We start from the raw sequence: 14,872 nt of genomic DNA, 5'->3' as shown, positions 1-14,872 counted from the left end.
ATGACATGGGAAATGTGTGAAAACGCTTTTTTTACATTACATGGCGTATAGAATTTTTTTTCCTTTTTACATTTACTCAACGCATAAAAGAAAAGAAAAAAAATTCTACGATGAGCCCTATAATTTAAAAAAAAAAATGTCTTTATGTGTAAATAAACGTAAAAAGAATAAAGAACTGTACATGGCTGGTAGATAATAAATAGAGAGGAAAGAAATGAATGCCTCTGAGAACCACCAAGTTAATCGCTTCACTTTACCACATTAATCAAACTCTAATCACCCAAATAACAAAAAAATCCCAAATCAGACTTACCATTTGCGTTATCAATCGGCTCCACAGCACCAGCAGCCCCTCCAGACCAGGATACCGCTTTCTCAACCAGTGGTGAAGCCAAGAATTATCGGAGGAAGGGGCGAAATTTAAAAGAGAAAGGTTCCAAACTAAATGTAGACAACCAAATTCTTCTATATAGTAGAAAACATTAAATTCGTTCATATATTTATCAAGACAAACAAGTTACAATTGTTGCCAACGAGACTTTATGCTGTAAATTTGCTACTCAATGATAGCTTTTAGTGAAGGGGGCATTGCAGTGATGCCCATCTCTTTGATCATAATACTACATGGCCTCATATTTGGTCTAGAGGACTGAATTTACATGTTTGTCCATTCAAATCCAATTCTAGAATCTAAACGAAGCCTATATTTGATACAAGCAACTCTAGTGTGATATGCCAAATGTGAAATCAGTGAACCTTATTAACTTTTTCTGTAAAAAAACTGCAACTTTAATCAATAGCCAATGCGTCAACCCTCTTCAAGCATCAAATTTTAACAAAATTTGAACTCTTTCGAATAATGGCAGCTAAATTTTACCTTAAAATTTACAATTTTGAGGACCAATCTGACTCCCACAATGAAATTAGCAGCAAAAACGGAGGATTTGGTGAAAAGCTAGTCTAAATCAAAGATCAAATTGCAATAAAAATCATGTAAAAATATGCATCAAGATTCAATTCTTCAAATTCCAAGTAGGAACAAACATATCCACTTATTCATCAATAATCAATTATTCATATCAATAATTAATATGTATATTACGTTGTAATTCTTATAAAGAATGTCAATTAAGCAAATGTTTATGTTAAATTATGAATTAATAATTTAAATTAAAAAAGGGTAGAAGGCACGGCAGTGGGGTGGAAAGTAGGGAAGTGAATGTGTGAGTTAATGGGGATGAGTGGTCCCCCTTATGTGTGTTTTTTTGATATTTTTAATGCCCAAAACGACGCCGATAGGTGTCTATTATTTTTGTTTTTCCAAGGTAAAGGACGCGTCTTCATCGTGGGATTGCTTATAACAAAACACAGCCACTGCACAGATATGTAGCCTGCAGCAGCCATGGCTTCACCTTGCAGGTTTTCCGACGACACTAGAGGGGTGGACCATCGCTTCTGGGCTTGATTTCCAGCGAGTTAAGGGGCAACCGCCCCTCCCAGACCCTCTGTAGCTTTGCCACTGTCTATAGTTACCTTCTATCTTTCTTTTTTTTTTTTTTTTGAGAAATTGCTTTAAATAATTAGTAGTTAAATTTCAATTATTAAATTGATTAAAGTTAAATATTGAAATGTATTAATCACATATTGACGACACAGTGATCAAACATTGAAGACAAATCAACTAGAGATATAGACGACATATTGAAAAACTATCATTTCATCAATTGGATTCAATAAATGAGCATGTTCGCCAGTTTCCTTTTTCTTTTTCTTTTTTTCCATTTTTTGGAAAAAATAAAGCTAATAAATAATTCCAAACAAGTTTTTAGTTTATAAATTAAAAAAAAAAAAAAACTGAAACTAAAAACCGAAAACAAAATTGTTGTTAAACAATCCCTCTCAAGTGTAGGATGACCAAAATTTAGTTGGTGTTTTTCTACGGGTCCACAGCCAGAATCCCGAATTCTTGAAGGCAATGAAAGTGATATAGCATTACAAGTTAGATGAAAATCCATCATACGTCTATAACTTTATATGGATATGGTACTATGCTCTTTTTCATTTTTCTTTTTATAATTTTTTATAATTATTATTTTTATTTAACAACTGATATCGCTAGTAGATTGAATTTTAAATATTAGGGAAGAAAAATAAGTGAAGATTGAACTCGCACCAAAATGCATAGGCATTATTATTTTCCGCCACGATAGTAAAGCTCCTTGTGCAAATATGCTATTATGTTGTTTGTAGGGAAATTGAGGATAAAAAAAAAAGTTTTCAATAATGATCAATGCACTAGATATATATACCAAAGTTTGTACCTAAGAACTATATTCAACTTTGACACGGAATTCATGTATAAATTTGGAATACAGCAAGTCATACGAAACTGTAACTGTGAACACGAAATTTTCCTGAAACGAAAGAGACAAGAACAACGTGCACAAAATAATATTTTGTATTTGATGATTTTAGGTTACAATCTCTCTCAAATTTGATCCTCCGATTCGATCTCCGTAAGGTGTGTATTTGTGGATGTGCGATTGATCCAAGGGCCGTCGAGGCTTGATCTTGGATGAACGGTTGAAAGTTTCTTCAAGGGCCGTTGATGCTTGATCTTGAATGACGGTGATGAACGGATCTTCAAGGGCTTTTGGGCTTGATCTTGAAGAACAGTGATGAACAGATCTTCAAGGGCTTTTGGGCTTGATCTTGAAGGACGGTTAGATGTGTGGATTTGTCGACGTTGTTGATCTAAAGAGCTGTTGGGCCTTGATCTTAGGATGAACGGATGATGAACGATGAACACTTTCTTCAAGGGTCGTCGGGGCTTGATCTTGAATTGGTGGAAGTTCTTCAAGGGCCGTCGGGGCTTGAGCTTGATGAACAGCAGATGAGCGGATCTTCAAGGGGCCGTTGGGGCTTGAGCTTGATGAACAGTTGATGAACGGATTCGTTGATGTTGTCTATCCAAAGGGGTCGTTGGGGCTTGATCCTTGCGGATGAATAGTTGATGAATGATGAACACTTTCTTCAAGGGGCCGTTGGGGCTTGGGCTTGAAGGCGGATTTGGCGAAGAACGAAGAGAGTTTTTTTGATCTTTCGGGATTCTTGAGAATTTGCTTGAGAGCTTTAGAGTTTCAAAGCTTCAAGGTTTTGGTGTACTATGAATTGGTCCAATGAAATGAATAAAATTGGCTTTTATTTATAGAATTTTCCAATGCCTAATTTTGAATATAATATTCCAGATGAAATAAGTCGTTTCTGCCCGGTGTTGACACGTGTCATGTTTGATGACTTTTCCGACTCATTTCAATTTTTCGTCGAGTCACACACTACGTGTAAAATTTATGTAATATATGAGCGTTCAAATTTTGATTTATCGGTCAACATTTATTTACCAGTCAACATTTATTTATCAAAATTTTGATGTCTACGGTAACATCTTTCCCCCTCCAGTTATGTCGCTCTTTTTTCACAAGGAAAAACATTACATTACTAAACAGGAGAAGCATCTTTCTCTCCTCCCGTTATCAATGTTGTGAACAAACTTCTTACCATTACAGAAAAAACATTGATACATTACTCCAACATTGATAGAGTACATGAAGTTTTGTTCACAGGAAAAAAAAAACATCTATGAAGTATGAAAGATCATGAAAAGCGGAAAAAAAAAAACATAAAAGCAAAAGTTTCATTCTTAATGATTATTATTTTTTAATCTAACTGTTCTAATTTTTAGTATCTTAACTATATAAGCAAATCAACCACCCTCCTAATCATGAATCTCTCATTTGAAACAAGTTAGAGAGGATTCAGTTTATTTGCTAAAGGTTGAAGCCCAAAAGACGGCGACATCTAGAGTACAAGTGTGGTGTTGAGAAAAGGAAGAGGATGGCTACGATTAAACATTAACATAACTAGAACACGAATGTGACTGGTTGGAAAATATCTAAAATGTTAGTTTCTTTATTGAAAATTGCGGACTATGTAGTTAAACATCTTGGATAAATGCTCAAAAATGAAATCCAAATTAGGGTTGTACATACATAAACAAACACATCCATATCGTTTATATCTTCCATTTGACAAACACATTTAGTTTTTTCTTTTTCTTTTTCCTTTGGTACAAAGGGTAAATTTATTACCAACAAAAGTAAGTACAACACATGCCCAACAAGAAGTTAAATACAAGAGAAAAGGAGGGTTGCAAACAAACAAAAAACAGCAACAAACAGAAAACAAAGCCACACAACAGCAAAACAAAAAAAACCTAAACTAGGTCGTCCGAAGCTGCAGCCACCGTCGCAGAAAACCACTCATTGACACGAACCAGCGACTTTCATGAGTAGCGGAGATCACACCAGCAAGAACCCCAGAAGTAAGGAAGAACCCGACTGAATCATCTTCCCCATGACCAGCAAAACAACTGCCATCAAGAAACCAAGGAAGCACGCCGGAAGTGAGATCCCACGAGCAACATCGCCAACGAGGGCAAACACAAACAGAAAAGACCACCAACAACAACAACAACAACAACAAAGCCTTTTCCCACTAAGTGGGGTCGGCTATATGAATCCTAGAACGCCATTGCGCTCGGTTTTGTGTCATGTCCTCCGTTAGATCCAAGTACTCTAAGTCTTTTCTTAGAGTCTCTTCCAAAGTTTTCCTAGGTCTTCCTCTACCCCTTCGGCCCTGAACCTCTGTCCCGTAGTCACATCTTCGAACCGGAGCGTCAGTCGGCCTTCTTTGCCCATGTCCAAATCACCGAAACCGATTTTCTCTCATCTTTCCTTCAATTTCGGCTACTCCTACTTTACCTCGGATATCCTCATGCCTAATCTTATCGTTTCTCGTGTGCCCACACATCCCACGAAGCATCCTCATCTCCGCTACACCCATTTTGTGTACGTGTTGATGCTTCACCGTCCAACATTCTGTGCCATACAACATCATTGGCCTTATTGTCGTCCTATGAAATTTTCCCTTGAGCTTCAGTGGCCTACGACGGTCACATAACACGCCGGATGCACTCTTACACTTCATCCATCCAGCTCGTATTCTATGGTTGAGATCTCCATCTAATTCTCCGTTCTCTTGCAAGATAGATCCTAGGCAGCAAAAACGGTCGCTTTTTGTGATCTTCGCTAGATTGCTCCGGTCATTAGTGTGGATAAGTATATAAATGAATAGAGATAGGAAAGCAAACACAAGATGTACGTGGTTCACCCAGATTGGCTACGTCCACGGAATAGAAGAGTTCTCATTAATTGTGAAGAGTTTACACAAGTACATAGGTTCAAGCTCTCCTTTAGTGAGTACAAGTGAATGATTTAGTACAAATGACATTAGGAAATATTGTGAGAGAATGATCTCGTAATCACGAAACTTCTAAGTATCGGAGTGTGGTATCGTCTTGACTTGCCTTATCTGTCTCATAGGTAGATGTGGCATCTTCTCTGGAAGTACTCTTCCTCCATCCAGGGGTGGTATCTTTAACTGGTGGAGATGCACAAGGTAATGTATCAATTTCACTTGAAGCTTACTTGTAGTTTCAGGCTTGGTCAAGCGCGATACAAACCATGTAGTAGGAGTCCCCCAAGTCGCCGAGCTAGGGGATCTGCTGAAAGAGGTGACAGACAAGGTAAGCAATCAGAGCTCCGGCTGATTGTTCACCTTCTCCCCATCTTGCAGCAGCATGAAGGATAAAGAGAAGAAAAATGAGAAGAGATGATATGGGATACTTTTGCTTTTGAAGAAGTAACTTTCCACAGGCTTATTCTTGAACTGAGCTGGAGGGTTTTCTGGTTTCCTCCAGAGCCGACTGAAGAATTTGAGGGTCAAAACAAGTCCATCAAATCTAGAGTACGTTCGACCCTGCTGATATGGGATACTTTTGCTTTTGACAGAGTAATGGATGTATCGGCACGTGTGCTGTTACGCTTGTCTCCACATGCTTCCTTGTATCCTTCGCACTTGCCCTATCTGTTCCTCAAGCAGATGCGGTATCTTCCTTGGAAACATAAGATGTTGAAGATGAGTACTCGAGAGCAATGCCAGGTAAGTAATCAGGTAAGGGGTTCCAGGCAGTCAGTTCCTGGCTGGAAGCTTGATGCCAAGTGCTGACTGATTGCTCTCTTTCTCCTTGTCTTGCAGGTAAAAACAAGGCCAAAGGAAAAGACAGGGAAAAAGCATGATATGGGATACTCTTGCTTTTAACCCTGATGATATGAGATATTCTTGCTCTAGTATAGCTTGTTTGCAGAGGTATTATCGGGGGGAAAGAAAGCTGAATATTTCGAAAGGCTTCGTGGGGAGTGCCCTCTCAGATATGAGGAAGGGTTGAGCATTTTTGCAGGTCTGCCTGTCCGTTGGGGATGAAGGTCGACATATATAGGAGTCTCCCTAACAAGTAGTAATGTTATTCCTTTACCCTGCTTGGTCATAGCACAGTAGTGGGAGCTGCCAGCTTCACATGTTTTAACTCTGTCAGAGCACTTTGAAAAAGTGGTCTGTGGTATCTGGCTCTCGAGAAGTCTTCGACAGAATGCCCATAATTTCCGCAAAGCTGAGTGTGCGTGTGACAGGTGCTGACAAGGCTAGAAAAGTAGGTGCCTCTTCGATTTCTGAGATCGGCCCTCGTGGTCTCTAAACAGCCCAGCTTTTGAGAAAGCGAGCGTCTCTTCGATTGATTCGGAGAACGATGCATCTTCGATTTTTAAGAAAGCAATCATGCTGGGGGTCTGGCTCTCGAGATTCGGGGAGCAGTGTCACTTCGATTTTTGAGAAAGTAATCATGTTGGGAGCAGCCTCTCCATAAAATGGGGGTAAGGCTAGCCGACATTCACCTCTCCTAGACCCTGCGTAAAGCGGGAGCCTTGTGCACTGGGTACAACCTTTTAATCATGTTGGGAGTCTGGCTCTCGAGATTCGGAGGGCGGTGCCTCTTCGATTTTGGAGCAAGCAATCTTGTTGGGAGTGTTTTCTCGAATGTGAGTAAAGGTTGGGCATGTTTGCTAGTCTACCTTGCCACGAAGCATAGAGGTTGACACACAGAGATTTTCCAATTATCCAGCAATGGTACTGTTCCTTTACCCTCTCTTCGATTTTTGAGAAAGTAGTCATGTTGGGAGTCTAGCTCTCGAGATTCGGAGGACGGTGCCTCTTCGATTTTGGAGCAAGCAATCTTATTGGTAGTGTTTTCTCGAGTGTGAGTAAAGGTTGGGCATGTTTGCTAGTCTACCTTGCCACGAAGCACAGAGGTTGACACACAGGGACTTTCCAATTATCCAGCAGTGGTACTGTTCCTTTACCCTTGTGGGTAATAATATGGTAGCTAGACCTTCAAAATTTATGGGTCTAAACTTTGTTAGTGCTGTTTCTTTGCTATTCTTTTACCTTTCTTGGTCAGAGCGATGTAGTGGGAGCTGCAAGCTTTACGTGCTCAATTTTGGCAGAGAACTTTGGCAAAGTTATCTGTGATACCCATGAGCTATTGTTGCGTGTGGGAAGTGGGTGATTGAACAGTAAGATTCATGTGTTTTCTACTTCCTCAGAAGTCTTCGACAGAATGCCCATAATTTCCGCAAAGCTGAGTGTGCGTGTGACAGGTGCTGACAAGGCTGGAAAAGTAGGTGCCTCTTCGATTTCTGAGATCGGCCCTCGTGGTCTCTGAGGAGCCCAGCTTTTGAGAAAGCGAGCGCCTCTTCGATTTCTGAGATTGGCCTTCGTGGTCTTTGAGCAACCTAACTTTTGAGAAAGCAAACGCCTCTTCGATTTCTGAGATCAACCTTCGTGGTCTCTAAGCAGCCCAGCTTTTGAGAAAGCAAACGCCTCTTCGATTTCTGAGCAGGTGCCTCTTCGATTTCTGAAGCTCCGTCGAGTGCAGATTTTTATAGGGGCTGGCATTAAGTTCCGAAGCCCACTTGAATCTCCACCAGTAGAAGCTCCATTCTTGCCCTTCTAAGATCTTGATTTGTCCAACCTCTTCTCTCTTCAACACCTTTGAAAATGTCTGGCCCCTCCGACCGTCGTTTTGACTTGAACCTTGTTGAAGAGGCAACCCCGCCTTCTCCAGACAACATATGGCGCCCATCCTTCGTCTCCCCTACTGGTCCTCTTACCGTTGGGGATTCCGTGATGAAGAATGATATGACTGCTGCGGTGGTGGCCAGGAACCTTCTCACGCCCAAAGATAACAGACTACTTTCCAAACGGTCTGATGAGTTAGCTGTTAAGGATTCGCTGGCTCTCAGTGTTCAGTGTGCAGGTTCTGTGTCTAATATGGCCCAACGCCTATTTGCTCGAACCCGCCAAGTTGAATCATTGGCGGCTGAGGTGATGAGTCTCAAACAGGAGATTAGAGGGCTCAAGCATGAGAATAAACAGTTGCACCGGTTCGCACATGACTATGCTACAAACATGAAGAGGAAGCTTGACCAAATGAAGGAAACTGATGGTCAGGTTTTACTTGATCATCAGAGATTTGTGGGTTTGTTCCAAAGGCATTTATTGCCTTCGTCTTCTGGGGCTGTACCGCGTAATGAAGCTCCAAATGATCAACCTCTGATGCCTCCTCCTTCTAGGGTTCTGTCCAGTACTGAGGCTCCGAAAGATCCCCCTCCGGTGCCTTTTCTTTCTGGGGCTCTACCGACTGCTGAGACTTCTCCTAAGCAACCCTTGTGAAGGCTCCCTCTTGTTTGTTTATTACTCATGTATATGTACATATTTGTAGTTTATCGGGGATATCAATAAATAAGTTTTCCTTCATTTCAATGTATTGTGTTAAATTACACCAAAACCTTCTTCGCTAAGTTCTTTGAATTTTCTTTTGTTGAAGCTTGTATGTTGAAGCTTTCTGAGTGGAGCATGTAGGTTGGGGTAGTGTTCCCTTAATTTCCCGAGTGAGGAAAACTTCTCGGTTGGAGACTTGGAAAATCCAAGTCACTGAGTGGGATCGGCTATATGAATCTTAGAACGCCATTGTGCTCGGTCCTGTGTCATGTCCTTCGTTAGATCCAAGTACTTTAAGTCTTTTCTTAGAGTCTCTTCCAAAGTTTTCCTAGGTCTTCCTCTACCCCTTCGGCCCTGAACTTCTGTCCCATAGTCGCATCTTCTAATCGGAGCGTCAGTAGGCCTTCGTTGCACATGTCCAAACCACCGTAACCGATTTTCTCTCATCTTGCCTTCAATTTCGGCTACTCCTACTTTACCCCGGATATCCTCATTCTTAATCTTATCCTTTCTCGTGTGCCCACACATCCAACGAAGCATCCTCATCTCCGCTACACCCATTTTGTGTATGTGTTGATGCTTCACCGCCCAACATTCTGTGCCATACAGCATCGCTGGCCTTATTGCCGTCCTATAAAATTTTCCCTTGAGCTTCAGTGGCATACGGCGGTCACACAACACGCCGGATGCACTCTTCCACTTCATCCATCCAGCTTGTATTCTATGGTTAAGATCTCCATCTAATTCTCCGTTCTTTTGCAAGATAGATCCTAGGTAACGAAAACGGTCGCTCTTTGGTATTTCTTGATCTCCGATCCTCACCCCTAACTCGTTTTGGCCTCCATTTGCACTGAACTTGCACTCCATATATTCTGTCTTTGATCGGCTTAGGCGAAGACCTTTAGATTCCAGCACTTCTCTCCAAAGGTTAAGCTTTGCATTTACCCCTTCCTAAGTTTCATCTATCAACACTATATCGTCTGCGAAAAGCATACACCAAGGAATATCATCTTGAATATGTCCTGTTAACTCATCCATTACCAATGCAAAAAGGTAAGGACTTAAGGATGAGCCTTGATGTAATCCTACAGTTATGGGAAAGCTTTCGGTTTGTCCTTCATGAGTTCTTACGGCAGTCTTTGCTCCTTCATACATATCCTTTATAGCTTGGATATATGCTACTCGTACTCCTTTCTTCTCTAAAATCCTCCAAAGAATGTCTCTTGGGACCTGCACACCCTCCCATAGATCCGAAGCGGCAGGAATATGATGGATCAAAATTAGGAAGATGATGGAGCGGCAAAAGGGAAATAGGTGATGGAAGAAACAGAGGATGGATCTAGAAGAAGGGATTGAAATAGAGGTAGATGAGGGAAGGAGTAGGAGGGAGAAAACAATGGATTCTGGAAAAGTACTCAAACCGGTGGAATCAACGGCAATTAGAGGAAAGGAAAGAGTAGATCGTGAGAGGTAGGGACAGGGAAAAGTTCAGGCAATTAGAATAACATGGAAAAACAAGGGAGCGCCACCATCCCTGGTCATGTCTAGGATCGGCGACGGGATCAACGAAAGTGAAAACCAGGACGGTGAGAAAAAAAACTCTCACAAGAGGAGAGAAAAGGTCGCACTACAAATGGACAAAGTTAGTTTGCCCCAATATCTCGCACGATCAAAATGTTCAAATCAAAGTGTAAACATTTTTCTTATGTTTAAGAGAAAGCGTTACTCTAACCTTATATACAAGAAATAGAAAACAATAAGCATTGCAATCTTTTCTTCCACACCGTGTTCATACGTTTCGTGTTCTCGAGACCACAACATTTTCGTTTTGTGTGTTTACGAGACTAGAGCGAGCAGTGTACGTGTGAGTTTTTCAGAATTTCCACTTCGACATTATTATTAATTTCACAGATTTATGCATGTTCACTTGAAAATTGGAATTAAAAAGGAAAAGTTAGGATCCTGGATTTACAAAAAAAGGAACTTACATTGAACAAACTAAACACCCACACTTATTGTTCTTGATGATCCAAATTAAGCTTCAACCGATTCATCCGACGAGTACATATAATGCGTATATGATTCCAGGTATGTATCCCAATATTGTCAGCAACAAACATATCCAGAACTCCACCTGCATTCACCCACAATAATTAACCCCAACATACAATTAATCGAAATCAAAATATAACCTTACAAAATATAAAAATAAACGAGGAATTGGTTAAAATGATCGGAAATCAAATCTCAATTGCTCAACTGTTCAAAATGATATCGACGACATACTGATAAACGATTCATTTTGGCAATTGAGATTTGAAAAATGATCGTTCCCGGACGATTTCTCAAAATGAAACGGGATTTGGGGAAGATGGGGTGAAAGAAACACTCACTGCACAGCCATAACGAAGGAAGACTCCCACAGGTGGGAGGACGATTGCCAATATCACTTCCAGAAACGTTTCTGAACCCATTTTTCTGACGATTGAAAAATCAAAACCACAACTTGTGCTAAATTTGGGTGACGATTTTGTGCTTTACATTTACTTCACTCAAAGTATGGGTTTATATAAGAGAAACAAATAGGCAAAGTCACAGTTACTAATAGGTGTCGCAGCCTAGAAATCTTGTCGCCACGTGGGATGTATATAGATCGACACGTGTCCCTTTCAAGCTTTGCTGTTGGTTTTCCATGCATGTTTGATCCAGGGGAAGTATTCTGCATACCCTGGATAAACTTTGTGCAACATGTTGGGCGGAGGAACACTTCTGCGTTCACACCTCGCACTTGGGATGTTATGAGAAAGAGATCAGGAGATTAAGGTCACCGGATCAAATGATTCTGGTTTTTAAAATTCCATTCATCGGTTCATCTGTTTTAACCTTTACAGTTATAATAATTTTTTACCGTTGGATGAAATTTCAAAAACCCGGATCACTTGATCCAGTGACCTTAATGGAAAAGATCCGAAGACGATCTCTTCTCATTTTTCACGTCTTGCAGACCCTACTTATATATATATTTTTTTTAAATTAGATGAGAATTAATGGCTAAATTAAGAAAAATTGTAAAAAATGTGAAATAGGGTAAAAGTACTGATTTGATTCAGCTGCTGCCGCAGAACTTTTTTCTGTTGGAACATATAACCTTTCAAACAAATTGTCCGTTCCAATTTTTTGTAGCAAAAAAAGAAAAATACATTTAATTATTTTTATGAAAGCCCAAATAATAATCAAGGCTGATAAACGTCGGGAAGTTGAAGCCCCACGCTTGCAGCTGATTTTCCAAGCACTCTCTTCATCTCATCTGTTCTATCCACAGCAATGCTGTAAGAGAACAACAAGTCCTGCACAATAAATACACAAAATTAGAGGCTTTACTGGAGATAAAACGACAACGTTACGATGCAGCTATAGGGTTTCTTAGATAACAAGTTACTGGAACAGAAGCTACCGCTTGCTAGGAGGCACAGCGGTGAAAGAAGCTGCGTACTCAGCCTGGACGAGAATACTAATTTACTCCATCACCAAATGTAGAAAAAAGAATTAATAGATTAGAAATAACACCCGGAAACTATAAGTTTTATACGTAGACACTTCACGAGTTGGAGAATAAAAACACCTCATGGATGCTATTTAGATTCGTTAATGAATATTCTTGAAATGTTATCGAGGGGTCCTAATTGATTTGTTTGTGAGTATTCAGATGAATTTTTCTCCCCATGCTATTTAGAAATGCCCTCATATGGTAAATAGAAGACTCTAACATCAGATATTGATGTTCTCCGAATAAAAAATAAAAACTGCAGATATTGAATGGTAAGCAAGTCTAATGGCACAACTAGAACTTGATGCAACTAAAAGGAAATCATTTCCGTATCTGTTTATCCTACCAACCAGAGGGGCGTTGGAGGTGTGCAAAAGGTGCAGTGGCACAAGGCCCCGAATTTTTTAGGGGCCCCAAATTTTTTGATCCTCCCTTATATTACACACGAGTATAAATTTCTAATAAAAAAAAGTTTTAAGCAGAAAAGAAAAATCATCATCATCACAATTACCGACCCCACTTAGTGGGAAAATGCTTTGTTGTTGTTGTTGTTGTTTTAACAATAAAAAACTTGTGTACTACTTTCTTCTATTTTTCTATTAAGCAATAAAAAACTAACTTGTGTATTACTTTCTTCCACAAATACAAACGTATTTTCATATCTCTATTTCAGCTGTGCTCCATTTTTTTTTTATAGATGAAGCCAAAATCATGACTTTATTTTGGAGATTATTCAATTAGTAAGAGGGATGCTGATTTCAATTAAGTTTGGATATTGATTGTTGAGCTTTGTATGGATATATTGTCCAACAACAATTTTTTTTTAAATAAGAAGGGCCTTTTTATTAAATTCGCACATGATCCTCAAAATGTCAGAGACGGTCATGCTACCAACGCAAGACATATGTTGAATACAGCAATCACGAAAGCGACCCAATATAATGAAACATTACAAGAACCTTGCAGAAAGTACAAAAAGGAAAGAAATTTGATTAGAGCAATGAAGGTCTGCAGTACCTTGTGATGGTGCACACTGTTGAGAAGAAAAGTGTAGTTCTCGGCAAGCTTAATCTTATGCTGAATGGAAGATGGGTCTGACAGTTTGCAGTTGTTCCTAAATTCTTCGGTTGTGTACTTTATAAAATGCCTCTTATTTTCTTCTTTGGCAACGTGTTTCTTCACGGCCTTGAGAAGGTGGCAGTACACCTTAGCGACCTGCAGAGCCTCGCCGCTCATTTTCAACATCTCAAGCTTATACCATCTTTTGTTATATCTCCGCCCTGCATCAGGAACCGGATGTTTTCTTTTCACAAAAAGGGTTGAACTTTTAATGGATATCGGAAGCAAGTCTTTCAAACTCAATGAGAAACACTTGAAACTTCTTATTCACAAGGAAAAGACACTAAGACAGTAAAACTTTGAACAAGGCTAATGAAAAGAAAGTAAAATTCAACAATAATATTGCTTGAAGATCTTCATACGGAAAAGAAGAAAAAACCCACAAAAGTAGCATATCCATGAGGCTGTAATTTCATGACATTTTCATAACATAAACTGCTTGTAATTTCATTCATTTCCTTCATAGTGCCATGAAGTGGTTTTATATAACAAGGTTTGGAAGGGTAAAGACAAAAGGGGTAAGAGGTATACAGACACTACTAACCGAATGGCTGCACAATTACAGATCAGAAATGCTAAATTATACCGCTTGCAACAGCTCACATAGCAGCAAAACAAAGTGCCACCATTGCCAAATTGCTACCTGGGTCCATGAAAAGGGCTACACCTAATCCCACATAGGAGAAGAACCTCAAGCCTGGGATTTCACGATGGTGGTCTCCCAAGTCAATCACACAATGCCATGTGAGAAAGAAAACACATGATAATGCTTGATTAGCTTGAAATACCGTCACTGTGCCAATCATACCATCATGAGCGGGTAAGTTTCTCTCCATCCTACGACTCTACGACTAATGTAAGCAATTTGTACTACATTATGACTAGTTATTGTAAAATTTAGTCCATATATTTGTTAAAAAAAATTAAATAAATAAATGTGTGACTCGCGAATTCAAAATGATTTTTTGCACAAATTTAGCGTAGTTTGTATTAAAATGAGTTTGATTAATAAGCATAATATAAATATATACAATGTAGCACCACACTTAATATTTTTTCAATGACACTACGTTTATGCCCCACCCGTAGTAAGTTTTCTATTTGTGCCACATAAATAGCTTAAATAGATATGTGAAAATAACAACTTACACAAAACGAATTTATTGTACCTATAGCACTTAAATAAAAAAATGCACAATCATTTGTGAAATTTTATGCATAACATTTAATTATTAAACTGGGACGACACGTAGCGATGTATGTAACATCCCACATCGTCCAGGGAGTGGATCTTGTAAGCTTTATATGTATATTCTCATATATACCTAGCACGATGCCTTTTGGGAGCTCACTGGTTTCAGGTTCCATCGTGTGAGTTCCCAGAAACAAAATCGTGAGGGCATGGTCGGGGCCCAAAGCGGACAATATCATACTATGATGAAGTTGAGCCCGGTATGTGGTGGGAGCTCGGGC

At 39.6% G+C, this 14,872-nt stretch overlaps 2 protein-coding genes across 3 annotated transcripts; both read right to left on the bottom strand.

The window, feature by feature from the left end:
* Positions 1-4,289: 4,289 nt before the first annotated feature.
* Positions 4,290-11,304, bottom strand: LOC103426359 (low temperature-induced protein lt101.2). 2 transcript variants are annotated; one of them, XR_003775550.2, is made up of 3 exons: positions 11,127-11,304; positions 10,722-10,867; positions 4,290-4,429 (listed from the first exon to the last, which is right to left on the bottom strand). XR_003775550.2 is itself a non-coding variant. In XM_008364456.4 (2 exons), the coding sequence occupies exons 1-2, from the start codon at positions 11,205-11,207 to the stop codon at positions 10,784-10,786; spliced, it is 165 nt and encodes a 54-aa protein (XP_008362678.2). In that variant the 5' UTR covers positions 11,208-11,303; the 3' UTR covers positions 10,646-10,783. The 2 variants fall into 2 exon arrangements, 1 of the variants encoding a protein (XP_008362678.2); XM_008364456.4 differs by lacking the exon at positions 4,290-4,429 and having other exon boundaries at positions 10,646-10,867; positions 11,127-11,303.
* A 512-nt stretch (positions 11,305-11,816) lies between these two features.
* Positions 11,817-13,516, bottom strand: LOC103432508 (uncharacterized). The gene is made up of 2 exons (XM_008370708.3): positions 13,298-13,516; positions 11,817-12,080 (listed from the first exon to the last, which is right to left on the bottom strand). The coding sequence occupies exons 1-2, from the start codon at positions 13,514-13,516 to the stop codon at positions 11,967-11,969; spliced, it is 333 nt and encodes a 110-aa protein (XP_008368930.2). The 3' UTR covers positions 11,817-11,966.
* Positions 13,517-14,872: the final 1,356 nt, after the last annotated feature.

The sequence above is a fragment of the Malus domestica genome, chromosome 01, assembly GCF_042453785.1.
Source record: "Malus domestica chromosome 01, GDT2T_hap1".
NCBI classification, from domain to species: domain Eukaryota; kingdom Viridiplantae; phylum Streptophyta; class Magnoliopsida; order Rosales; family Rosaceae; genus Malus; species Malus domestica.
Note: the sequence above shows the minus strand (reverse complement) of the source record. Positions and strands in the feature narration are given on the sequence as shown.